At 48.8% G+C, this 24,865-nt stretch overlaps 1 protein-coding gene across 2 annotated transcripts; it reads left to right on the plus strand.

Annotated features, from left to right (window-relative positions):
* The first annotated feature begins 14,538 nt into the window (after positions 1 to 14,538).
* CD37 (CD37 molecule) lies at positions 14,539 to 24,227 on the plus strand. 2 transcript variants are annotated; one of them, XM_036743021.1, is made up of 9 exons: positions 14,539 to 14,704; positions 19,415 to 19,489; positions 19,593 to 19,665; positions 19,977 to 20,101; positions 20,326 to 20,400; positions 20,938 to 21,042; positions 21,225 to 21,614; positions 21,763 to 21,846; positions 23,139 to 24,227. In XM_036743021.1, exons 2-9 carry the CDS (start codon positions 19,424 to 19,426, stop codon positions 23,214 to 23,216), a joined length of 996 nt encoding a protein of 331 aa, XP_036598916.1. In that variant the 5' UTR covers positions 14,539 to 14,704; positions 19,415 to 19,423; the 3' UTR covers positions 23,217 to 24,227. The 2 variants fall into 2 exon arrangements, with proteins under 2 accessions (XP_036598916.1, XP_036598917.1); XM_036743022.1 differs by lacking the exon at positions 21,763 to 21,846 and having other exon boundaries at positions 14,626 to 14,704; positions 23,139 to 24,184.
* The last annotated feature ends 638 nt before the right edge of the window (positions 24,228 to 24,865 follow it).

Consider the following 24,865-nt stretch of genomic DNA (forward strand, 5'->3'; position numbering starts at 1 on the left):
TTTGTTCTGTAAAACTTGGACTTAGTCAAAAGGCCAAACCTAAGGACCTAGAAGGCCACATGTGGCCTCTAGGCTGCCAGTTCCCCACCCTTGGGATATGGAAATAAAGGCACACTAATTTATTTTTAACATCAGTGCGTGCTGGTGTTTCAGCCAAAAAGGGATAAGGTGAAGGTGATCAATGATAGTCCTCACACCCCTTTTCTAACTTTTCCCCTTGGTCTCTGGAGATATAATCAGTCACAAAGTTACAATAATTAGCTCATTTTAACTAGAGCAATATGATGGACTATGAGGTCCAAATAATTTCCTCTGCTCCTTGAGGGAGTTTATATTAAGTGAAAAGTTAGGAGTATCAAAATAGCTCAGAGCCCCCAGTCTAGCAAATTACTAACATTTAGTCAGAGGTTTAGTTCTTTTCCCTAATTTAAACATTCTATACATGGGAGCCTATCTGTAGGAATATTGTATTAAATTCCTAGTTGCTTCTCTTTAAAGAATTTGCTTTTTGACATTTAAAAAGCATTGGAATTTTTGTTTTAGCCACTGTTCTACAGTAATGCCTATTTTGCCTTAAAGGATGAACAATGTAATTTTCTTAAGGTTGGCCCTTCAGTAGTGCTTTCAATCTTGATATTCCTGAGTTCAGGCCTTCAGTCAGTCAGTAACTATTTGTTGTTCAATTGTGTCTGACACTTCATGACCCCATTTAGGTTTTCTTGGCAGAGATACTGCAGTGGTTTGCCATTTCCTTCTCCAGTTCATTTTACAGATGAGGAAACTGAGGCAAACAGGGTTAAGTTGCGCAGGGTCACACAGAATACATATCTGAGGCTGGATTTGAACTCAGGAAGATGAATCTTTTTGAATTCAGGCCCAGCATCCTATCTACTGCAGCACCTAGCTATCCAGTCAGTAAATTAATAACCATTTATCAAGCTCTTACTTTGTGCCAGGCACTATGCTAAGTGCTGGCGATACAAAGAGAAGACAAAGACAGTTCCTGCCCTCCTTTGCTCACCACCTAACAGGAGAGAAGGCCTTTACCCTTCAGTGGCCCTTTTTGCCCTGAACTTTCCATCCTGGTTGGAGCTCCTGTCACCGTATAGCTCCAAGCTTTCCATTTTAAGGCCCTATTATTTTAGGTAGCTTGTTTTCTTTACTTTTTTCTGGACTTGACTTTTGCATTCAATTTTTTAAGAAAACTTTGCTGGACTCACAGTTTAAATTTGAATGTTCTTTGCCTTTCTGAGAGTAGCAAGGGAAAATATTTTTGAAGAAAATTTTTTTCTCGGTCTTTTTTTTTAAGAAAAGATTTGGAATTCATCTTTCCATCAGCACAGTTGTGAAGTTGTGCCATCTTTTTTGCCTTTCATATATTTTGCATTGACTGGAAAGGGAATAAGCATTTATTAGGCACCTACTGTGTGCCGAGTGCTAGGGATACAAAGAAAGGCAAAAACAGTCTCTGCCTTTCCAATGGGGGACATAAATAAGATAGTAGCCAGGTATATACAAAGTCAATGGAAGTCACTTAGAGAGGAAAGTTCAGATCTACTCTTCCTGCCTTTCTCTCTGCTGACCTCTGATCTTGCTTCTCCAACTGTCTTTTAGACATCTAGACCAGGATGTCCTGCAGAAATCATAAATTGTAAATTATCTTTCACCTGAATCCTCCCTGTCCCCCACCTTCCCTGTTACTGTAGAGGGCAACACCATTCTCAGGCACACAGCCTAGGAATCTTCCAGGTTCGAAGATTGTCTCCTCCAACAGAATGTAAGCTCCTTGAGGGCAAGGACTATCTTTGACCTCTTTTTGTATCCCCAGTGCTTAATACAGTGCCTGGAACATAGTAGGTGCTTAATAAATGTTTATTGAATTGAATCGAATCCTAATATCCCCATCTATAACCTGTGGCTCAACTGCCGTTCATGTGAGGCCATCCTCAATAGCTGAGATTGATCCCTCAATCCTCCGAACCTGCTTTCATGTGGGTCAGAGTTAGTGGGAGCTGGAGAGAAGAGAGACCCTAGGCTTCTGGCTTCCAGCTTTGAGGAAGAAGACACACAGTTCCAGACTCTCTTTATGTCCCTAGAGAAAGGGAGAAAAAGACTTAGGAAGAAGACCCGTAAAGTGGCTGGCACCCCATCCTAGCTGACCACACTGGAAACTTTGGGGGTATTTCCCTTTCGGTGAGGTCTGAGACTCCCTCTCTCTCTCTTAGTTGGACTGAAATAGTCTTGCTCCCAGTTAGACCATTCTCCATTCTTTATTAGCTGGTATTTACACCCACACACACCCACACACACACACACACACATATATGACATATACATATATAAACATATATACACATGCACATATACATATACTTACACATACACATATAAATATATTTATATTCTCCTGTATATACATTCTCTGATTTGTTGACTTGGGTAAATGGGTTTGTTTTCTATTTGCTTACATATGTCCATACGTAGGAGTATATTGGGTGTTCAGTGAGGACTAGCACCTCTTGGGTGAGCCCTTCTCAGGGTTGCTTCTTCACCTTTGTGCCCACCTTTCCTGAAACTCTCACCAGTGGTTCCAAGAAGCTGTAACATGTACAGCAGCCACACCCTAGTAAAACCTCCCAGCAGACGGACTAAACCAGGTTAAGGGCAACCAACAAGTTTCACACTTGTTGGTGAGTTAGGTGAAGAGTGGGTCGATGAGAACAATTTGTTCCAATGGCCATGAGGGCAGCTGAAGCAAGTGCCATGGAGCGCTTAGAGCTTGGTTAGACGGCGAAGACACCGAAGTTCTCTGCTGCATCCTGGGCCATCGCCAGTCACACTGGCTTTTGTCTTGCCACTGGACTTTGAATACTCTGGAAGAGAGGGTGAGGCTGATGACTTGGTGCAACTCTGTGTAACTTAAACCCAATTTGCACACAGGTCAAGACATCCACCCATGATGTCACTGGTCCTCTTCAAAAAGAAGGATAAACGAACCAACATATGTTCATTATCAATCTGACATCTGGTAGGAAGGCAGTCAAGCCTTGGTTTCAAAGCTTAAGATATTCCTTTCCCCACTGAGGAGCAGCAATCAGGAGTGAAGTTTTAACCTAAAAATTATTTCCCCTGAACTAATATTTAAGGGACAAGATATCATTCCAGCCTAGTATGCCCTTTCTCTGAGGAAAGCAGAACAGCAAGTCTTTGGCTCCAAACTCTTATTGACAAAGATCAAAGTCTGCCTTTGGACGATGGTGGGGCAAGGGGAAGGATATCCAAGGCCTGGATATCTACCAATATCTTTTCTTGCCTCCTTGGGAGCCATGTCTAGACAGAGCTATGTGGGCACACATAACCTACCTGGGTGACACCCATTCAACATTTCAGCAGACATCCCTACACATCAATTTGCTGGCACACAGTGGCTAACTGGCACACAGCAGTCACTTAATGTTTACTTGCTTGTTTGATTAAATCAGGGGTGGGGAACATGGAGCTTCGAAGCCACAAGTGAACTCGAGGTCACCTGGATTAAATGAAAAAGAAATGCAAGGGGATGGAGGAAAGTCCTAGTGCTGAGGAGGTCAGGAAAAGTCTTTTGTGAGAAATAACACTTTGAAGGAAGCTAAGGATTGTCAGAGCCAGATACAGATAAGGAGCCTGAGGCAGAGGTTGTGATGTGCCCCCATTGCACAGCTAGTAAAGATCCAAAGCAGAATTCGAATTCAGATCTTTCTGACTCCAAGTCCGGCTACCTCTTTCATTGAGTTACAGAATCAATCAATCAAATGTATAAACTAGATTGGAACAATTTCTGCGCCTCAACTGAATCAAGCAATCAAACTGAAATGTAAACAAGGTTTGAGAAGGGGAATGCTTTGAGCATTTGGGTGAAATCAGAGAAGGAAATGTCTTGGGTTTGCTTGAGTTAGACACACCTCTGGACCTACGTATATCAGAGAGGGGAAGGTGTTGCCCCCAGAGTACTGCATTCCCACTCCACTCACTACTGCAAATACATCCAGCCAGGAACTGATAGATGAAGACAGCTTCAGGGAGCATGGATAGAATGGAAGCTTCAGGGAGTGTAGAATGGAAGCTTCAAGACTCCCCACAAGGGAGCTGATATTGAGGGCCCAAGGAGAGCTACATACACCTCTAAGGAACTTCATAAAGACTCCAGGAAGGGAGGAAAAATTTCCACCCAACTAGGAGCTGTGAGTCATCCCTTTATACTATGGGCTCTCTAAATTTTCCCTGGACATCTGTCTGCGTCCCATACCTCCAAGGGGATGGTTTTTGTACCAACTATTTTTTATACTTTCTGCGTAGATACCCTTTTTAAAAAGGGTATCTGCCTAGCTGATATAAGAGAACATGCCAGATGGGGCTCATGAGCTACAGTCCTGGAAATCCTTCCCACCAAAGGGAGTGGGAGCTATGAAGTAGGGAATACTACAATAGAAGCCTTGGATCTGTAACTTCAGAGATGAAAAGAACTTGAGGCCATCAGTCCAATCTCCTGATCTCACAAAGGAGGAAACTGAGGCGCAGAGGGTGAAGCTGTCTGAGTCAGGATTTGAACCCAGCTCTTCCTGACTCCAAATGCAGTGCCCTGTCCACTACGCAATGCTGCCAAAGGTCTGGAGACAGGAGATAGAATAGCCTGTGTGAAGGATAGCAAGTTGACTGGAGCCATGATTTGAAGGTTTTTATTTATTTATTCATTTTTAGTTTACAACATTCAGTTCCACAAGCTTTTGAGTTCCAAATTTTCTCCCCCTCCTTCCCCTCCCCCTCCCCAAGAGAGTATGCAATTCAATATAGGCTCTACATATACATTCACATTAAACATATATTCACATTAGTCATGTTGCATAGAAGAATTACAGCCAATGGAATGAACTACGAGAAAAAAGAAACAAAACAAAACAAACAAAAAGAGAGCAAATAGTCTGCTTCCATCTACATTCAAACTCCAAAGTTCTTTCTCTGGATGTGGATGGCATTTTCCATCATGAGCCTTTTGGAGTCATCTTAGATCCTTGCATTGCTGAGAAGAGCCAAGTCTATCAAAGTTAGTCATCATACAACGTTGCTGTTACTGTGTACAGTGTTCTCCTGGTTCTCTTCCCCTCATTCAGCAGCAGTTCATATACATCTTTCCAGGTTTTTCTGAAGTCCATCTGCTCATCATTTCTTATAGCAAAATAGCATTCCATTACGTTCATGTACCACAACTGATTCAGCCATTCCCCAACTGATGGGCATTCTGTCAATTTCCAGTTCTTGGCCACCACAAAAAGAGCTTCTATAAATATTTTTGTACGTGTGAGTTTTTGTATATTTTCCCATTTGTGTGATCTCTTTGGGATACAGAACTAGTAGTGGTATTGCTGGGTCAAAGGGTATGCACATTTTTATAGCCCTTTGGGCATAGTTCCCAATTACTCTCCAAAATGGTTGGAGCAGTTCACAACTCCACCAGCAACGTAAGTGCTTCAATTTTTCCACATCTTCTCCAGCATTTATAATTTTCCTGTTTTGTCATGTTAGCCAATCTGACAAGTGTGATGTGGTACCTAAGAGTTGTTTTGATTTGCATTTCTCTAATCAATAGCAATTTAGAGCATTTTTTGATATGACTATAGATATCTTTAATTTCTTCCTCTGAAAACTGCTTGTTCATATCCATTTGTCAACTGGGGAATGACTTGTATTCTTATAAATTTGTCTCAGTTTTCTACGTATTTTAGAAATGAAGTCTTTGAGAGAATTTGGAACTCAAAGTTTTAAAAGCAGATGCTTAAAAATATTAAGTTATTTTTGCATATAGCTGGGAAACAAGATATGTAGGGAATGGGGCATAGAAATCTATCCTGCCCTACAAGAAAGTAAAGAGAGAGGGGTTGAAGTGGGGAGTGGGGTGAAAGAAGGGAGGGCTGACTAGGGAATGAGGCAATCAGGATATATGACATCTTGGAATGGGGGGAGGGCAAAAATGGGGAGAAAATTTGTAACTCAAAATCTTGTGGAAATCAATGTTGAAAACTAAAATATTAAATAAAATATATACAGAAATGAAGCCTTTATCAGAGACACTGGTTGTAAAAATTCTTTCCCAGTTTTCTGCTTTCCTCCTAATCTTGGTTGCATTGGCTTTGTTTGTACAAAAACTTATCATCAAAATTATCCATTTTGCATTTCATAATGTTGTCTATCTCTTGTTTGGTCACAACTTCTCCCATTCTCCATAAATCTCCCAGATTGCTTATAGTATCAGCCTTTATATCTAAATCATGAACCCATTTTGACTTTATTTTAGTATGAGGTGTAAGATATTGATCTATGCTCAGTTTCTGCCATACTATTTTCCAATTTTCCCAGCAGTTTTTGTCAAATAGCAAGTTCTTATCTCAGAAGCCAGTATCTCTGGGTTTATCAAACAGTAGATTACTATAGTCATTGACTATTGTGTCATATGTACCTAACCTACTCTATTGATCCACCAATCTATTTCTTAGCCAGTACCAAGTAGTTTTGATGATTGCTACTTTATAATACAATTTAAGATCTGACAAGGCTAGGCTACCTCCCCTAACGTTTATTTTATTAATTCCCTTGATATTCTAGACTTTTTGTTCTTCCAGATGAATTGTATTATTTTTTTCTAGCTCTATAAAATGTTTTTAATAGTTTGATTGGTATGGCACTAAATAAGTAAATTAATTTAAGTAAAATTGTCATTTTTATTATATTAGCTCAGCCTACCCATGAGCAACTGATGTTTTTCCATTTATTTAGATCTGACTTTGTGTGTGAAAAGTGTTTTGTAATTGTGTTTATATAGGTCCTGGGTTTGTCTTGGCAAGTAGACTCCCGAATATTTTATAGTATCTACAGTAACTTTAAATGGAATTTCTCTATCTCTTGCTGTTGGGCTTTGCTAGTAATATATAGGAATGATGAGGATTTATGTGGATTTATTTTATATCCTGAAACTTTGCTGGTTATTATTTCAAGTAGTTTTTTAACTTGATTCTCTAGGATTCTCTAAGTAAATCATCATATCATCTGCAAAGAGTGATAGCTTTGTTTCTTCCTTGCCTATTCTAATTCCTTCAATTTCTTTTTCTTCTCTTATTGCTAAAGCTAACATTTCTAGTACCAGTTTGAATAATAGGGGTGGTAATGGACATCCTTGTTTCACCCCCTATCTTATTGGAATTGCATCTAGCTTATCCCCATTACATATAATACTTGCTGATGGTTTTAGGTAGATGCTATTTATTATTTTAAGGAAGACTCCATTTATTCCTATGCTTTCTAGTGTTTTTTTTTTAATAGGAATGGCTGTTGCATTTTGTCAAAAGATTTTTCTGCATCTATTGAGATAATCATATAATTTCTGCTAGTTTTGTTGTTAATATGGCCAATTTTGCTGATAATTTTCCTAATATTGAACCAGCCTTCCATTCCTGGAATAAATCCTACCTAGTCATAGTGTATTATTCTTATAAGTTGCTGCACTCTTTTTGCTAATATTTTATTTAAAATTTTTGCAACTATGTTCATTAGGGAAATTGGTCTATAATTTTCTTTCTCTGTTTTGACTCTTCCTGGTTTAGGTATCAGTATGATATTTGTGCCATAAAAAGAGTTTGGTAGGACTCTTTCTTCCCCTATTTTCCCAAATAGTCTATATAGTATTGGAATTGTTCTTTAAATGTTTGATATTGATAGAATTTGCTTGTAAACCCATCTGGCCCTGAAGATTTTTTCCTAAGGAGTTCATTGATGGCTTGTCCAATTTCTTTTTCTGAGATGGGGTTATTTAAATATTTTATTTCCTCTTCTGTTAATCTGGGCAATTTATAGTTTTATAAATATTCATCCACTTCACTAAGATCGTCAAATTTATGGGCATACAGTTGGGCAAAATAGTTCCCAATTATTGTTTTAATTTCCTTTTCACTAATGGTGAATTTGCACTTTTCATTTTTGATACTGATAATTTGGTTTTCTTCTTTTTTAAATCAAGTTAACCAAAGGTTTATCTATTGTATTGGGGTTTATTTTTTCATAAAACGAGCTGTTAGTCTTATTAGCTCAATAGTTTTCTTAATTTTAATTTCATTAATTTGTCCTTTGGTTTTCAGTATTTCTAATTTGATATTTAATTGGAGATTTTTAATTTGTTCTTTTTCTAGCTTTTTTTAGTTGCATGCCCAATTCTTTGATCTCTTCTTTCTCTACTTTATTCATGTAAGCATTCAAAGATATAAAACTTCCCCTAAGAACCGCTTCCGCTGCATCCCATAAGTTTTGGTGTGTTGTCTGATTATTGTCATTCTTTTGGATGAAGTTATTGAAGGGTTTTAAAGAGTTTATATCTTATCCTAGAAGCAACAGAGACCCTCTGGAGCTCCTGCAGCTGGCAGCTTCATGATCAAGAAAATACTGAAGATATAGTTTCCTGAGGTTCCAGCAAAACTTTTGGAAAAATCACCAGTGACGTTCCTGTGGACTAGTGAGAGAAGTGAAGATGATCATAGAACCATGTGGCTTTGGATCCATTTGGCTGGACTGATCCAAAACGGAGGCAGTAATGACTCATGGTTATCTTGGAAGTAAGTCCCTGTGGAATGGGAGAGTCGAGGCTTAGCCCTGGGCTGTTTGCAGTGACTTGCACAAGACTCTCCTCTTTTGTGGAGTTGACTCAAATCTTGTCTGCTCTAGGGCACATTTGGCTGGATTTGGAGAGAAGAGAAATCCTGGTTTTCTGGCTTCCAGCTAGGAGACAATAGGGATGTGGTTCCAGATTCCCTTCAGGGCCCTGACCATGAGGAGCCAGTGACCCACTTACTACACCAGAGGTTTTGAGGTATTTTCCTCTGGGGAGATCTGGACTGAAATATCTTGCTGGTGAGAACTCATTCACTCCATGTGACATTTACTATATCCTCTTCGGTATAACGCTAGGTGTCACCACAGTGCATAGAGTCACAGGCCTGGAATCAGCAAGGCTCATCCTTCTGAGATCAAACCTGGTCTCAGACACTTACTAGCTGTGTGACCTTGGGCAAGTTGCTTCACCCATTTGCTTCAGTTTCCTCACCTGTAAAATGATCTGGAGAAGGAAGTGGCAAGCTACTCCCTGTGTCTTTGCCAAGAAAGCCCCAAAAGGGGTCATGAAGAGTCGAATAAGACTGAAAAACAAGTAAACAAAAACTTCCTTCTCTGATTTGTTTGCTATTGATTGGATAAATGGGTTTATATGCTAGCTGCTACGTGTGTTTATTGTGGAACTGGTATTTGGTGCAGTCTGATCATGTTCCCCCCCTCCCCAATAAACTCCAGTGACTTTCCTGTAGTTTTCAGGAGCAAAACATCTCTCAAATATTCCCCCTTCTCCCCTCTGACACTGCCATCACCTCATACCTTAATTACTGCAATAGCCTGCCTCCAATCTCTCCCCACTTTACTCCATCCTCTATTCAGCTATTAAAATGATCTACCCAAAGCACAGTTTGGATCATGTCACCCCAGCCCACACTGTTTGGCATTCAAAGCCCTTCCTAGCTTAGCCCCCTGTTCCCTTTCCAGCCTTCTCACATCTCACTCCCCAGCCCTCTTCAGTCCGGTGACCCCTGCCTTCTGGCTGGTCCACAAACAAGCCCCTCTGTCTCTCGGCTCTGGGCATTCTCTGTGGCTACCCCCCACACCTGGAACACTCTGCCTCCATCCTTTGCTTCAGCCACTGACCTCTCTGACCTCCCTTTCCAAAGGGAGGAGGTGATTCTACTGGTCTCTAGGTAGACTGAGTCCCTGGGGAAAGGGGTCATGTCACTGGTCTCTGGGTGGATTGTCCTTATCAAGATAGGAGTGATTCCTGGTCGATGGTGCTGGAGCAAGACTGTAGGGATTGGACAGAGGGTAGGGGGAAAAGAGACGGGAGGCTGAGGCCCACATCGGGTAGACCTTTAGCACCTCAGTAGACTGTCAAGACATGGAGCAAATTGTACAAGACTATTCAGCCTCCTGGGTTGCTCATAAGAAGGGGAGGTGGCTTGAGGAGCTGCCAACTGGCTAACTTCCTCTTTCCCCTTCCCCTCAGGGCCCTAGGCATCCCCTGCCCCTGGACCCCAGGGGGAAAGGATCCCTGGGGAAGAGAGAAAGGGGACTCCTGGGACCCTGAGGTGATAGAAAGAGAGAAAGGGGAGGGCTGGGCCCTTGAGAAGATCAGGTGGAGGGAGGACAGTTGGGTCCTTGAGGACCTCAGATACCTCCCCTTAACCCTAAGCTCACAGTGTTGGAATCTCAGGCATGGTAGGAGGGTTGCTTGAATCCTAGTTGCAACAGGATAGCAGAGATAAGAATCCCCACCCTGAGCAGGGAGCAGTAGTACAGCAGATAGGAATGGAGAAGTGGTAGCTCACACCCCACCATGGAACCTCCCCCAGGAACCTAGGGGGAGGCAGGCCCTGAAGCCTGTGCTGTGAGGGGCAGACCCACAGAGTAAGAGACCCCTGGGCCCCCTGAAGTCTCCCAAGAGCTTCCTGGGTCTCTCTGGCTATAACAGCCTCTCTTTAGGCTTCTCTTTGTTTCCCAGAGTCCCTGGATCTGCCAACATCTCTTTGGGCTATCTGCCTTTCCACAGGTCCCTTTGATCCTCCTCCAAGCTTTCCAGTCTCCCTGGGCTTTGACTGATCTCTTGGTGTGTCTCTGAAAGTACCCTAGAAATCCCTGGGCCTCTGCAGGATTGGGGCCCCATGGTTGCCCATCTCTGATCTCCTCTTGACCCCATAGAACCGGGTCACACCAATGTTCTCAGAGATAATCATGATAAAGAGATAAATATGAAGTCATCACACATGGTCAGGAAGTAGATTCCCAAGTGCTGGGTGAAGAAGCTTCCCTTTCAGAAAGCCCAATAAACAGATGGTCCCTGAGCAAGGAGGAGGAAGCAGAGAATCAGGATGAGGAAAGGTCACATTGGAGGCCACAGTGGGATGCACAGTCATGCTGGAAGTCAAGGGTCAGGGGATCCCTAGTATCAGGGAGGGGAAGTGGGGGAGGGGTCAGGACAGTGCCTGTTGGTGAGGGTGAGGGGACACTGGCATAGGCAGAGGAAGTCATCCTGCACCAAGGTCAGGGTACCCCACATGATTCCCAGCATCATGCAGCCCCAGTTTGATGAGCATCAGGAAGATGACCAACCAGAAGAAAGAACCTGGGAACATGTTCAGCGCCTTGGTGAAGGCCACAACAAACAAGGCCCAGGCTTGCTGTGGGCAGGGGGGTGGGGCAAGGGGATGCCCAGGCTGCAGGTGAGCTCAGCCTTGGTCCTGTCACCTCAGATCCTCCCAAGCTGCCCTGGGCTTGGACAGGTGCTCATGTGGATCTAGCAGCCTTCCCCCATCAGTTCCCCACCCCTCTTCCCGGTGTGTTCCCACAGACAGGACACTGCTGCTCAGTTCTATGCTAAGTTGGTTTAGCCATATGGAACAGGTGTTGGCTGGCTTTTCAGACAGGTCACCTGGTGGCTACACTCCTTTGGGCAGCTCACCAGCCTCTATCAGCTGCTGTCCTTTATAGGCATCCCTGGGAAGGGGGCAAAAGGGACACCTTCTATCCCTCCCTCCATTTCCTCCACATACACACCCTTATGCTAGACAATCACAAGATCTCTGAACTGAAGGTGCCCCCCAAAGCATCTGCGATTGCTATCTGAGTCAATTAGTACTTGAATAAGAACCCTTGCTATTACATCTGATGGTCCTCTAGCCTCTGCATGGAGGCTTCCAGTAAAGGAGAGTCCACTCCTTCCCAAGGAATCCATTCCAACTTTGGAGTAACTCTCATTGTTAGGACACTTTTATGTAAGAAATGGCTTTGAATTGCCTCTTCTTTCGTCTGGTTTTCTCTGTATTATTCCCATCTTGAAGGCTTAAAAGAGACATGAGGTCCTCATCATTCACGTGAGGTTAACCTGGAACTGCCAAAATAAGGTTCATGATATTGAGGAGTGCTCAGGGCCCTCCATGGGAAACATGCCCAGAGAACACAAGTACCTTGCATTTGGAGCTTGGGGTAGGGAGAAGTTGGGGGTCAGGAAGGGCAAGGTAGGGGAGGGGATAGTTTGTGGAGACCTGGCTCGGGGGGAGAGTAGAGGGAAGTAGTGCCAGAATCAATGGAAAGCTTCTCTCTAGTGACCGCTGGAAGCCAGGAGGCACCTTGGAAATCAAGGAGATGTCCACCTGCTCTTTCTTTACAAATGACCTCCCTTTGGGGAACGTGTAGCTAAGAACTCAAGATATTAACAGGAACGGCTTCAATCCCTGGGAAGCTGGAAGTCTAGACCTTGCTACAAGAGGAGAATCCTTGGACATTTTAGAACTCTAAAATGCAGGGGGCAGAGCCAAGATGGCCACAGGAAAGCAGGGACTTGCTTGAGCTCTCCCCCAAATCCCTCCAAACACCTGTAAAAAATGACTCTAAACAAATTCTAGAGCTACGGAACCCATGAAATGACAGAGTGAAACAAGTCTCCAGCCCAAGAGGGCCTGGATGGTCACTGGTAAGGTGCTGGGAACAGAGTGCAGCCCAACATGGGCCATGCCATCACAGACCAGGCTGGAGCACAATTGAGCAGAGCAGGCTTCAGGGCACTGAATCACTGAGCTGTGGCAGTTTCCAGACTTCTCTATGCACAAACACCAAAGACAACTTAGCAGGTCAGTGGGAAAACTCTGTTGGACCTGGGTGAGAGAAGGTTGCAGTCTGGCCCCAGCCTTGAGGCAGCAGAGGTGGCTGCAGGGGCCAATTTACCTCATTGATACTCCAGAGCCTTATGGTGCCAGAAATAGATTGTGGGGTGTTGTCCAGGAACACTCAGGACTTGGTGGATCCCCAACAGGAGCAAGACAGCTCAGGGATGTGGGATGGGGGTCAGTATGAACTCCTTCCTGACCTCCCAGCACTACCCCTAGCCCCAGTGTTCCCTCCGTGACCTGGTACCTCTCAGGGTCAGCCCCCCCCCCCCCCGCCCCAGCTCTCACCAGTCAGGGACAGTGGCCTGAGGGCAGTGGGGACCAGAATGACTGGCTGAGGTAAAAAACAATCCAGGCGATCACATTGTAGTGAGAGCCACCATAGAGCTCACCTGGGGAGGAGTGACCAAGCTAAGCAGAGCTGGACTCCTTCGAGGCTCCCCATAGCCCAATCCACTACCCATAGCTCTTATACAGGGCAGAGTGTGGCCTCACCAGGCAGCTGGCCAAGCCCACCTCCCTCCCACAGTCAGGGGTGGAGGGCTGACTGGACCCCCACAGAGCCCCAGTTCAGGCACTGCCCCAAGGCCATCTCCATAAATAACAGGGGAATCCCCATGATAAACAGCAGGAAAACATACAGGAAGAGAGAGGTGTCTGGTGAGGCAGACAGGAAGAGGAGGGTTCAGGAAGCTAAGCATGGCCTGCTGCCAGAGAGCCAGCCCAGGCAAACCTTCCCTCTGCCCCTGGCCCTGCCCCCAAGGAGCCAGGCCTCCCTGTCCCCATCCCACCAGCCTACTGAACCCTCCACCCTCCATGGTCCAGAAATTGGCACCCCAGCTCATTGGTAGCACAGATTGGACAGCTCCAGAAGGCAGCCAGCCCCACAGAGATGCCCACTTGGGCCAGGATATATCAAACCTTGTTGCTCCTCCTGAATGTCCATCCTGCAGACTGGTGAGGACATAGCAGAGGCCCAGGGGCAGGTTCCACCCTGCCCAAACAGAGATAGAGCCCAACCCCCTCACTTTGCAGATGAAGGAAGTGAGGTCCACAGAAGACCACAGACTAACCCAAGATCACAGAGTTAGAGCCAAGAAGAGACACCCAGGTCTTCAGATGGTAGATGTGCCTCATTTTCCATTATACTTCTTTCTCACACCCCAGAGTTTCCTACCCAACATCTAGAACCAAGCTCTCCCAAGTCACTCACTGCTAGATCTCACACACACACACACACACACACACACACACACATTGATCTGGAATGCAGACCCAGACCCAGTCATCCTCACACATACCCACACACATACCCACACCTCTAAAATCAAGCCCACAAAAGACAAGAATTTCTCCAAAGCTCAGAAAACCAGACTTAGAACCCAAGGTTTTGTCCTGTGCAACCAAAACCTTGGAACTAAAAAATTTCCCTCGGACCCGGAATCTACGACGCGTACCAACCTGCCCCGCCCCCCCCCCCCCCCGACACACACAAGAACTCAGATCTAGAACTCAGGGGCTGCTTCAGTACACCTAGAGCCTAGACATAGAACCCAGGAACATCTCTCCCACTCAGAACTTGGGAAGCATTCCCCAAACCTAGAACTCGAGTTCTTTCAAGAGTAGACTGAGCTGATGGAGATAACTTCCCCGGAGCAGGGGGAAGCCGGAGACATCGTGGGCGGAGTCCAAGGACTAGCCCCACCCTCAAACCCGAGGCTTCCAGGAGAGGGGCCTCTAGAAACCTGGCCCCGCCCCCTCCAAGCACAAGCCAATCAGTGCCTCCTCCCTCCCGGACAGGTGGGAGGAGGCGAAGCCGGGTGCCACCCAGTGCCTGGTCCCCTCTGCACTACAGGTCTGTAACTTAAGTGGATGGTCACCCAGCCCGTCCGCTGTCCATCCGACCCTGAGCGGAGGCTTCTTCCGAGGTGAGCGGACCTTACCTTCTAGCGGGGGGATGTGGGGAAGGGTGGGGGGATCTCTAAGCGCTTGAGGGCATCTGTGCCAGCTTTCAGGTATCCCGACACAAACGCACACTTGCCCTCGCATACCCATACGGTCTGGAACAGGGGAATCTTAGACGCTTTAGGCTGAAGCCCATCTCTGTCCTTCCCACTCCGACCTTTCGTCTGGCATCCTCGGTCCACCTCGCGCTTGCCCTCTTGCGCTCGTACTACATACGCACTCAGGCTCACAGTCCCCGTCGGAAGTGGATCTCTAAGCGCTTAAGAAACAAACCCCTTCCCTCTTTCTCCTTGCCCCAACCGTTTGAGTCTTCCACCTCTCCCAAAACTCTCCAGGATCTCAACTACGGATCTCTGAGCATTAAGAGAGAAACCCCTCCAAGCCCGTTATTCGTTACCGGGCGACTCCGTGGCTCCCTCCATTGCTGTCCCCGCGCACCTCCGACACGAGGTCCTTGACTCTGAGTACCATCCCATCTCCACCCTACGCCAACTCCGCCACGCGCCACCAAGAGCTCTGGCGTTCCCCTCCTCGGGTGGCTGCCCTTCCCCCCACTTCCTCGGGCATCGCCTGTGACCCAGCAGGAAGCCACTGTACTTCCTGGGGAGGGGGGGCGGGAGAGTTGAGGGAGTTTACGGGTGCTGTGTCCCTAGGGATCCTGCCAACCCCCAGGTGTAAGGGGCAGAGGGCTGGGGAAAGACCCATCTAAACCGAAACAGGAGTCTCAGCCCAGAAGCCAGACATGCAGGCGCAGAGATGGGGGTGGGGGAGACAGACAAACACAGAAACACTGAGATAGAGACGCAGGGACTTTCAGATAGGGAGAAACCCTGAGACAGGGACAGACCGCAAAATGAGGCCTCACTTTCCTCCTTAGACAAATGAGATACTTGGATTTGGTGTTTTCAAATGTTCTGTCTAGCTATGACTTTCTAGGTTCCTCTCAGCCTTTGAGATAGACACACAGAGGGACAGAGACAAGATAGAGGGACAGCCCAAGTGAAACTGAGCCACACAGAGCATCACATCCATGAGGTCATCTGGTCTCTGTGAGGTAGAGTCTGGTCTGACTTGGGCTAGGCTAAGGAGACCTGGATGAAGGTAGAGACCCAAGCAGGAGCTGCCCTGAACCCACAGGCCATCCTTCTCTGACCTCCACATCCCCAGAGCCATGAAGATGTGGGAGAAGTCACCCTAGGCCTCAGGGACAGCAGTGATCAGAGAACCAGAGGAAGCAGGGAACCCCCATAGCTCTGAAGAGACCAGTGGTCCACAGGGATCTGAGGAAATCAGGACCTCTGAGGGATCTGAGACCAAGGGTCAAGGAGAGACTGAGGAGACCAGAGGCCCAGAGGACAGGGAGGGAATGGAAGGCCCCAACGAGATTGAAATTAGGGGCCCAGAGGAGACTGCAGGGATCAAGGTCCCAGCAGAGAATGCAGAAACCAGAGATCCAGGGGAGAATGAGAGAATCAGGGGCCCAGAGGAGACTGAGCAGATCAAGGGTGTCAAAGAGACTGAGATTAGGGACCGAGAGGGATCTGAGGAGACCAGGGGCCCAGAGACGACTGAGGGGCTCAGGGGCTCAGAGGAAACTGAGGAGACCAGGGTCCCAGAGGAGACTGAGGGGCTCAGGGGCTCAGAGGACACTGAAAAGATCAGGGGCTCAGAGGGGACTGAGGAGATCAGGGACCCAGAGAAGACTGAGGAGAACCCTAGGGGCCCAGAGGAGACTGAGGGGCTCAGGGGCTCAAAGGACACTGAAAAGATTGGGGGCTCAGAGGAGACTGAGATTAGGGACCCAGAGAAGACTGAGGAGAACTCTAGGGGCCCAGAGGAGACTGAGGGGATCCGGGGCCCAGCAGAGAATGTAGAGACAAGAGGTCCAGGGGAAAATGAGAGAACCAGGGTCCCAGAGGAGACTGAGCAGATTGAGGGTCCCAAAGAGACTGAGATTAGGTCTGAGGAGACCAGGGGCTTAGAGGAGACTGAAAAGATCAGAGGCCCAGAGGAAACCAAGGGGATCATGGGCCCAGAGGAAACTGAAGAGACCAGGGGCCCAGGGGAGACTAGGACTCCAAAGGAGAATGAGTTTAGGGGTCCAGAGGAGTCTAAGGAGACTGGGTGTTCAGGGGAGACCTGGAGCCTAAAGGAGACTGAGGTTAGGGGTCCAGAGGAGTCTGAGGGTATCAGGGGGCCAGGTGACACTGAGGATAACAGGGAACCAGAACACAATGAGACTAAGAGTCTAGGGGAGACTGAGGGTATCAGGGGCCCAGGGGAGACTTGGAGCCCAGAGGAAGCTGAGAACGTGGGTCAAGAGGAGTCTGAGGAAACCAGGAGTCCAGGGGAAACCAGAATCCCAAAGGAGACTGAAGTCAGGGGTCCAGAGGAGCCCGAGGGAACCAGAGACCTAGAGGAGTCTAAGGAGACCAGGACCCCAAAGGAGACTGAAGTCAAGGGTCCAGAGGAGTCTGAGGGAACAGGAGACCCAGGGGAGTCTAAGGAGACAAGGGGTTTAGGGGAGACCAGGACCCCAAAGGATACTGAAGTCAGGGGTCCAGAGAAGCCTGAGGGAACCAGAGACCCAGGGGAGTCTAAGGAGACCAGGGGTTCAGAGGAGACTAGGACCCCAAAGGAGACTGAAGTCAGGGGTCCAGAGGAGCCTGAGGGAACCAGAGACCCAGTGGGGTATAAGGAGACCAAGACCCCAGATAAGTCTAAAGAAATCAGGACCTCAGGAGAGAGAAAGCAAAAAGTTTCCGTGAGATTTGAGATCGGGGAAATTGAAGAGACTGAGAAGATCAGGACTCCAGACAGTTCTCAGGACACTAGGGAGCCCAAGGAAACTGGGAGCCCAGAGATATCCAAGAAGCCCAGGGACCTAGGGGAGGTGTGTGTCTTCGTTTGTGGATTTGGGCTGGGAAAGCTGGAGGAGGTGGGACTGCAGATGCTTCTTTTGGAGTCTCCCTCCAATCTTGGTTGAAGACTCCCCTTCCCACCCCCACCCCCTTAGTTTGCCTCCTCTCTTTCAGCCTCTCTCTCCCTTCTACATTAAGCACCTGCTACTTTATGCGGCATTGAGCTCCTTGCTGTACATCTGCTTCCCTCGTTAAATTGTAAGCTCTTTGTGGGCAAGATTTCCCAAAGTCCCCTTGCAGCAAAGAAGCCAAACCTAAGGCTCAGAGACAATCTGATTAGAGGTGGCCTGGGCAGGGGAAAGAGGGGGAAGGCTTTATGAAGGAAGCTGAGCTAGAGTTGGGGGTCTGAAGAAAGATCAGAGCATGGAAGGATCGTAGATTGAGAGCTGGTGGTGGTGCTTTGAGGCCACAGGAGCGAAATTTACTTGCTCAGGGTCATACTAGTAGCAAGTAGCTGAGATAGGATCTGAACCCAAGTCCTCAGGATTATAGGACGATGGTGGTTACGGTGGTTACAGCCATAAGGCACCCTTCACCCATCATCTCTCTTGGAAGGAAGGTGTTGGTCCCAGGCCTGGAATATGAATGCATGGGGGCAAAGTGGGGAAAGACTAGAACATGGGAAGAGAGCCTTCTTGTAGTGGCTGGAATGTAGAAGGTCGGGGGAAAAAAGGGAGTGGTGGTACTTAGTTCAAGAAAGGGAGGTCAGACAGGCTGCAAGGCAGGATCAGGAGAGAAAGCTGTCCTGGAGGCAGAGGGGAGCCATGGGAGGTCTTGGAGCAGAGCAGAGCACTAGGAAGAAGATGAGGGCAGTGGATAGAGTCTGGAGGCAGGGAGACCTCCCAGAAATCCAAGGTGATTTCATTGTCTCACTCCGGAGTGGATTCAGGCTCTCTTTCCCAGTTCCTGTGAGTCCCCCCCACCAAAAAAAGGTCACTTTGTGTGCTCATTTTGTTTTTGTTGTGTTGTTTCAGTCGTGTCTGACTCCCCATGCCCCATTTTGGGGTCTTCTTGGCAAAGATACTGGAGAGGTTTGTCATTTCTTTCTCCATTTGACAGATGAGGAAACTGAGGCAGACAAAGTTAAAATGACTTGCCCAGGGTCACACAGCTAGTAAGTGTCTGAACTCAGGTCCTCCTGACTCCAGGCCTGGTGTTCTATTGACTGTGTCTCCTAGCTGCCCTGTGTGCCCCTCATAGAATGAAAATTCCATCAGGGCAGGGACTGACCTGTTGTTTTTGTTTTTGTCTGTGATCCCTGAACCTAGCTCAGCACCTGGTGCATAGCAGGCTTTTAAAGAAATACTTGGAGATTGAGTAGTCTAGGAGAGAATATGTGAAGGTTCCCGGAAAGGGGAAGGTGGCAGATTGGACAAAGGTGGGTGGGCAGGCAGAAAGAGGAGTGGTTTCGTTTTCTAGTTCTTTTTAGTTGCATACTCAGTTTGTCGATCTGTTCTTTCTCTTTCATTTTGATGAGTGAAATATGGGTATTGAACTGCTAAGATTTGGAACCCATCGAGTCTCAGGGGTGAGGGTGGGGGAGGAGGCAAGGACCACTCCAAGACTGAGAACCTGAGTGACTAGAAGGATGCTGGTACCCTTGGCTAAAATTGGGAATTGGGAAGGGGTAGCTTGGGGACACCCCATAAAGCCTGAAGGTTGGGATGTGTGAACCTTGAGGTCTTGATTTCTGTACCTCTCATGACATCTGAATCTCTGCATTTCCTGGGTCCTCTGTCTCCAAATCCCCAGGTTAAGGCCATGGCGGAGAAAGGCTGCCTCAGCCTCACCAAATATTTCCTCTTTGTCTTCAACATCTTCTTCTTTGTGAGTTATCCCAGCCAAACCCCTGAGCCCAGCCCCACCCTTCCCACAGCCCTCCTTAATCCATCTCTGACCCCCCCCCACTCAACCCTCCCTGCCCCCTCAGGTCCTGGGCAGCCTTGTATTCTGCTTTGGCCTTTGGATTCTCATTGACAAGAACAGCTTTGCCTCTTATCTGGGTAAGGGATTTTCTAACTTAACCCCTGACTGTGACCCCTGACCCAGGGCTTACCTTCCTTTTGGCCCTAGGAGGCAGCTGTGGTGATACGAATTGGAAGGCATTTCTGGATGCTGGCTCTGACACCAGTTTCCTGCCTAACTGTGGTCAAGTCCCTCCCCCTTTCTGAGCCTTAGTTTCTCCATTTATTAAAAGAGGGGGGGGTTGGATTCAAGGATTTCTAAAGTCCCTTCCATGACTCAAAAGCTCCCTCTTCCTACCTGGGCATCCACTTTACCTCCCCCTTCCCACCATTCTGTGGGTGTTTTGCAGGCCTATCCTTTATACCACTGAAAGCATGGTCCTATGTGCTGACCATCGCTGGGGTCCTCACTGGCCTCCTGTCCCTCCTCGGCTGCCTTGGAGCCCTCAAGGAGATCCGGTGCCTCCTTGGCCTTGTGAGTAGTTCTCAAATACTCCCTGGTACCCGAAAGCCTGGAGATGCCCCTGAAAGTTCTCTGAGACCCTCCCCTTTGGATGCTCCCAAATCTCCCATGTCTTCATGTCTCCTTAGGGACCTTCCACCCTCCAGAGCAGTTCCAAGGGCTACCCCCTTCCCCCCCCCCCAGCCCCCTTTCCCCTGACCCCTAGATGGAGGTCCTAACTCTGCCCCTTTTCTCAGTACTTTAGCTTTCTGCTGCTCCTGTTTACTACCCAGATCACAATCGGAGTCCTCATCTACACCCAGCAAGGCCTTGTGAGTGAGACTGGCCCACTGGCCAATCGGAAATAAAAAAACAGAGCGAGAGACTGAGTGGGAGGGAGGCAAAGGCTGAGCCCCAGACCGAGAAAAACCAGCAGGAGAAAAGGAAGGGGGTAGAAACAGAAAGAAAGGGAGACATATTGGAAGGGGCAACGATGACTGAAAGAGGGACATGGGAAGGACAGAAAGGAGTGGAGGGAGAGACAGATACGTGAAGGTGCCAGCCCAGAGACAGTGAGGGGGCTGCTACAGAGACCGACAGAAAAGGAGGGCAACAAGATGGGGGGGGGGAGTAGCGGAGAAGCAGAAAAGGCAGGAGGCAGAAAAAGAATACTGGGGATAAAGGCAGGGAAAGGAGCAGATCGGGAAACCTGGGAGGACCTAGACTAGGGAGGCAGGGTGAGGGGCAGAAAGAGACTGAGCAGAGGAGAGAGGAGAGAGAAACCGGCCGACACTGAGCCGAGGGAGAGCCCGGGTCTGGAAGGCAGACAAGACATTATAGGTCTCCCTCCCACCCCTTTTCTGGCCCAGCTGGAGAGGAAGGTGAAGGATATCGTGCTGGACGTAATCGAGAATTATCACAAGTACCCGGATGCTTACAGCACCGCTGAGAACTGGGATTTTGTGCAGTTCCAGGTGAGAGCCCCAGACCCGGGCATCTGTCCCCTGACAAACCCCTGCCACCACATCACACACCTCCAAACCCGCTTTTCCCTGTGATCGTGAGAGATCCTCCGTGCGCCCCTGAGTGCCCTGCGGGGAGCCCCTGGCTGTGAGTGAGCTCTATTTCCCTGTGACCCCGGCCGGTCTGTCTCCAGCTTCGCTGCTGCGGCTGGACCTCGCCCCAGGACTGGCTGCTGGCGTCCTCCCTGAGGCCCAATGGCTCGGCCCCCAGCGGCAGCGGAAGAGCCATCACCTCCTCCCCGACACAGAGCAGCGACTTCTTGCCCTCATCCCAGACGTCTGGGCCGGTCCTGCGTGTGCCCTGCTCCTGCCAGAACACCTCGGTGATAATGTCCACACCCCAGAGTCCTGCGGACGCTCCTAGAGCCAGCCAGCCTGCAGCCGGGCCTGGGGCTCGGGCCACAGTGGTCTCTAACCCAGGCATGCCAGTGGTCCTGCTGGGTCCAGGAAGTCCCGGGACCCCTGCCCGACTGCGCTCGGGAGAGCTCTGTTCGATGCCCGCAGATAATGGAGCCTATCAGGAGGTGGGGGCTCGGGGAGGGCTGGGGGGGCGGGGGGGAAGAACTGGCGGGAACTGGGAAGAGGCTGGCGGCTGGGGTGGGGATGAGTGGGGTTCCCAGGGGAGGGCGGAGCTAACTCGAGCTCCGTGACTCCCTCGCCCCGCCCCCGCAGGGCTGCTCTCGGAGCATCTACACTTGGCTGCACAACAACCTCATCTCCATTGTGGGAGTCAGCCTGGGCCTAGGGCTGCTCGAGGTGAGGACCCAGTCCCCCACCAGGAGTCCCCCTTCTGGGACTGAGTACCCGCTCCCCCAGCCCCTCCCGAGCCTGGAGCTCCCCGTTCCCCCCGCTCCTCCCGCTCCTGGAGCTCCCCGCTCCAAGAGATGCCGAAGCCAAGTCACCTTTCTCGGGTCTGGAGGACCTTCACGGTGTCCTCTTCTCCCATCTCTTGAGAATTCGATTCTCCACGAAAGCCTTCCCGCTCCGTCACAGATCCGCCCTGACTGTTCGCTCCCTGTGAGGGTAGGAGACAGCAGCCACTCCCCTGATTGGCCGTGGAATGGAAAGCGCATCTTCTCCCTCTCAGTTGAGCGAGAAGCCGGCCCTTGGCAATTCAGGCTGGGGCAGGTTGCGAACACTCATTCTCTCTTAGTTAAGGTATTTCCCGATTGACCAAAGATGGGAGCCAGGGCAGGTCCTACCTCAGTTCCCCGCGGTCAATGAACCCCAGCCCCGATGGCGGTGAGAAATGGAAAGGGACCCTCCCCCAGCCCGACTACTGTAGAAGCGGGAATGAGTTTCGATTGGTCTATGTAGGAGCAGACCCAACCCCAGTTCTCTTTCCAGTCCTTCCCCATTGAGCTCAATAGAAGTTAGACTTAGCTAATAGCGGCGGGAAAGGGAGTAGGCAAGTATGGGGAGTCAGGGCAGAAAGAAACCCTAACACCATTGCTCGAGGTGGAGAGAGCCTAGGAGGGGACAGGAAGATGGCCCTTCCCCCCTGTGCCAAGATGTGCTCGGGCACAGTCCAGATTGGATGATCAAGCCCAGCGCCTAGCTGATGCGCGTGTCCCGTTGCAGGTGGTGGCGGTGGGGCTGACGGTGGTGCTGCTGCCCCACGCCCGGGCCTGGGGATCCCGGTGCCAGGGGCTGGAGGGAGAGTCATCTGCGGCACGGTGGGGCGGGAATTGTGGTTCAGGGACGCCTTGGTCCAAATGGGGCATGGCATGCAAGTGCACTTCGTGGGGGTCCCAGGCGCCGAACCGCTTGCCCTCGGTGGTGGAGCGCTGGCTGCCGCGGCAGCATCAGGCCTCGAGGCCGTCGACCGTCTGGTCCACCTGCCGCCTAGAGCCCCAGGGCTGCGAATAAAGGACCAGCTCAGCCCCAGGACCGGCGACCCCCTGCTTCTGTACCCGCCGGCCCTGCCTCTGCCCTCTCCCCCTGCGTCTCTGCCCCTATCCGCCAGCCCTCACCCTGCACCCACTCTTGTCCCTAGCCCATGCCAGCTCCACCTCTGACCCACCCGTGTCTCCTTCCTCTCTCCCTAGCTCGGGGTCATGTCGCTCTCGATGTTCCTCTGCAGGAACCTGGATCACGTCTACAACAAGCTCTCGCGATACTCTTAGACAACCCCCCCCCCTCCCTCCCCACTCTACCTACCTGAGACCCCGAGTCCTCCCCCCAGGACCCACTCATCTTTTCTGAATCGGCCACATCCTCTCCCCCATATCGCTCTCCTCCAGGGGACTCTGAGTCCTGCCCCGAAGCTTCCTCTTCTCCCAGTTCCCTTTCATCCGCGGGGACCCTGGCACCTTGTTCCCTAACATCCTTCTCCCTTCTTGGGCCAGTCAGGTCATTTCCTGGAGCACCCTAGGGGGCTCTCTGGTCACCCAGCAATATTCTGTCCTAACCCCCCTCTCTTCCCAAGGATCTGCCAGCATCCGGTCTTTGAGTCTCTCACTTCCCAATATTCTATTCCCAGCAGGGTCGGGTGGTGGTGACTAATGGTGTCCTACTTTAAAGGTTCCACCTGTTGATCCCAATCTTTTGTGCTCACTCCCTGTCCCATCCCATCGGGAACCCTGATGTCTGAGCTCCAGAACCCACTTCTCTACCATCTCCCTTAGCATCCTAGCCCCCTCTACTACCTCAGGGTCCTTTCTTCCAGCCTCCTTTCCTTTCCCCAGGGATTTTAGTGTCCACCACAGCCCCCCCCTATCTTTTTGGTCTGGAGTACTGTATCTCCTCTTCCTGCGGACCTCAACATTCTGTCTCCCAGTCTTTTTTTTTCATCCTGGAGAACCTAGTATCTTATCCCCCAGTCTTTTCTCCTCCACTCTGGAATCCTGGCATCCTATGTTCTAGCTCTCTCTCTCCCTGTCTCCCCCCTTTGTTATGTCCTATCTCCTATTGCACCTTTTCTACTCTCAAGGACCCTATTATTCCGTCTCTCCACACCCCAGGGACACCAGCGGCCTGTCATTCACTACCTTTTAACCTCCTGCTGCTCCCAATATCTTCTCACACAGTCTAACTTCTTTCCTTCTTATCCATTCTCCTTTTCAATTCCCTTTCTGTCCAACAAACCTTGAGTTCTGGGTAAGAAATAAAAATCATTTAATTTGATGGTAAAATTGACTCTGTAGAGGAAGGTATTAATTGGCTCCTGGCTGTCCCTAGAAGGTCACTGGCCTTTCTTCCCTTACCAAGACAGGACTCCTCAACCCAAGCCACCAACTCAATGGAAGGCCAGGGAGAGGAAGGTAGCAGCCTGGGGTCATTTATAGGTGAAAGACCTTGATGGGCTGGAGTATTGGACAAAATCTGGTCAGATGAAATGTGGTAAGAATAAATGTAGTCTTATACTTAGGTTAAAAAGAATCAGCATCAAAAAGATGAAATGTGAGGGGACCTAGGCAGTAGTTAGTTTGAAAACAATCTGGGGTTTTAAATAGACTGTCAATCCAAGGTGAGTCAACAGTGTAGTATTGTTACCACAAAAGCTAAAACAATCTCAGGCATGGTGGAATTTTTCCACAAATCTCTCCAACACCTCAAGAAAAAGAAGGTACCAAAGATAGAGTAACTAAAGCTGAATCCACATAAAACACCACAAAAGTTAAAACAACATGAAATCACATCATATGATTATAAAACTCAGAGTCTCAAGTTTATGTTTAGAGGGGGAAAGCAAAAGATACCACTAAAGACCATTATTATGGTGGGGAGGTATAAGAATATGGCAAGAGAAAGCTCATGGATCTTATCTGAGCAG

The sequence above is a fragment of the Trichosurus vulpecula genome, chromosome 2, assembly GCF_011100635.1.
Source record: "Trichosurus vulpecula isolate mTriVul1 chromosome 2, mTriVul1.pri, whole genome shotgun sequence".
In the NCBI taxonomy this organism is placed as follows: Eukaryota; Metazoa; Chordata; class Mammalia; order Diprotodontia; family Phalangeridae; genus Trichosurus; species Trichosurus vulpecula.

Coding starts and splice junctions, on each gene's coding strand:
- CD37 (XM_036743021.1), top strand. CDS start 19,424: ATGGCGGAGAAAGGCTGCCTCAGCCTCACCAAATATTTCCTCTTTGTC. Junction 20,102..20,325: donor TCCGGTGCCTCCTTGGCCTT/GTGAGTAGTTCT, acceptor CCCTTTTCTCAG/TACTTTAGCTTTCTGCTGCT. Junction 21,615..21,762: donor ATAATGGAGCCTATCAGGAG/GTGGGGGCTCGG, acceptor CCGCCCCCGCAG/GGCTGCTCTCGGAGCATCTA.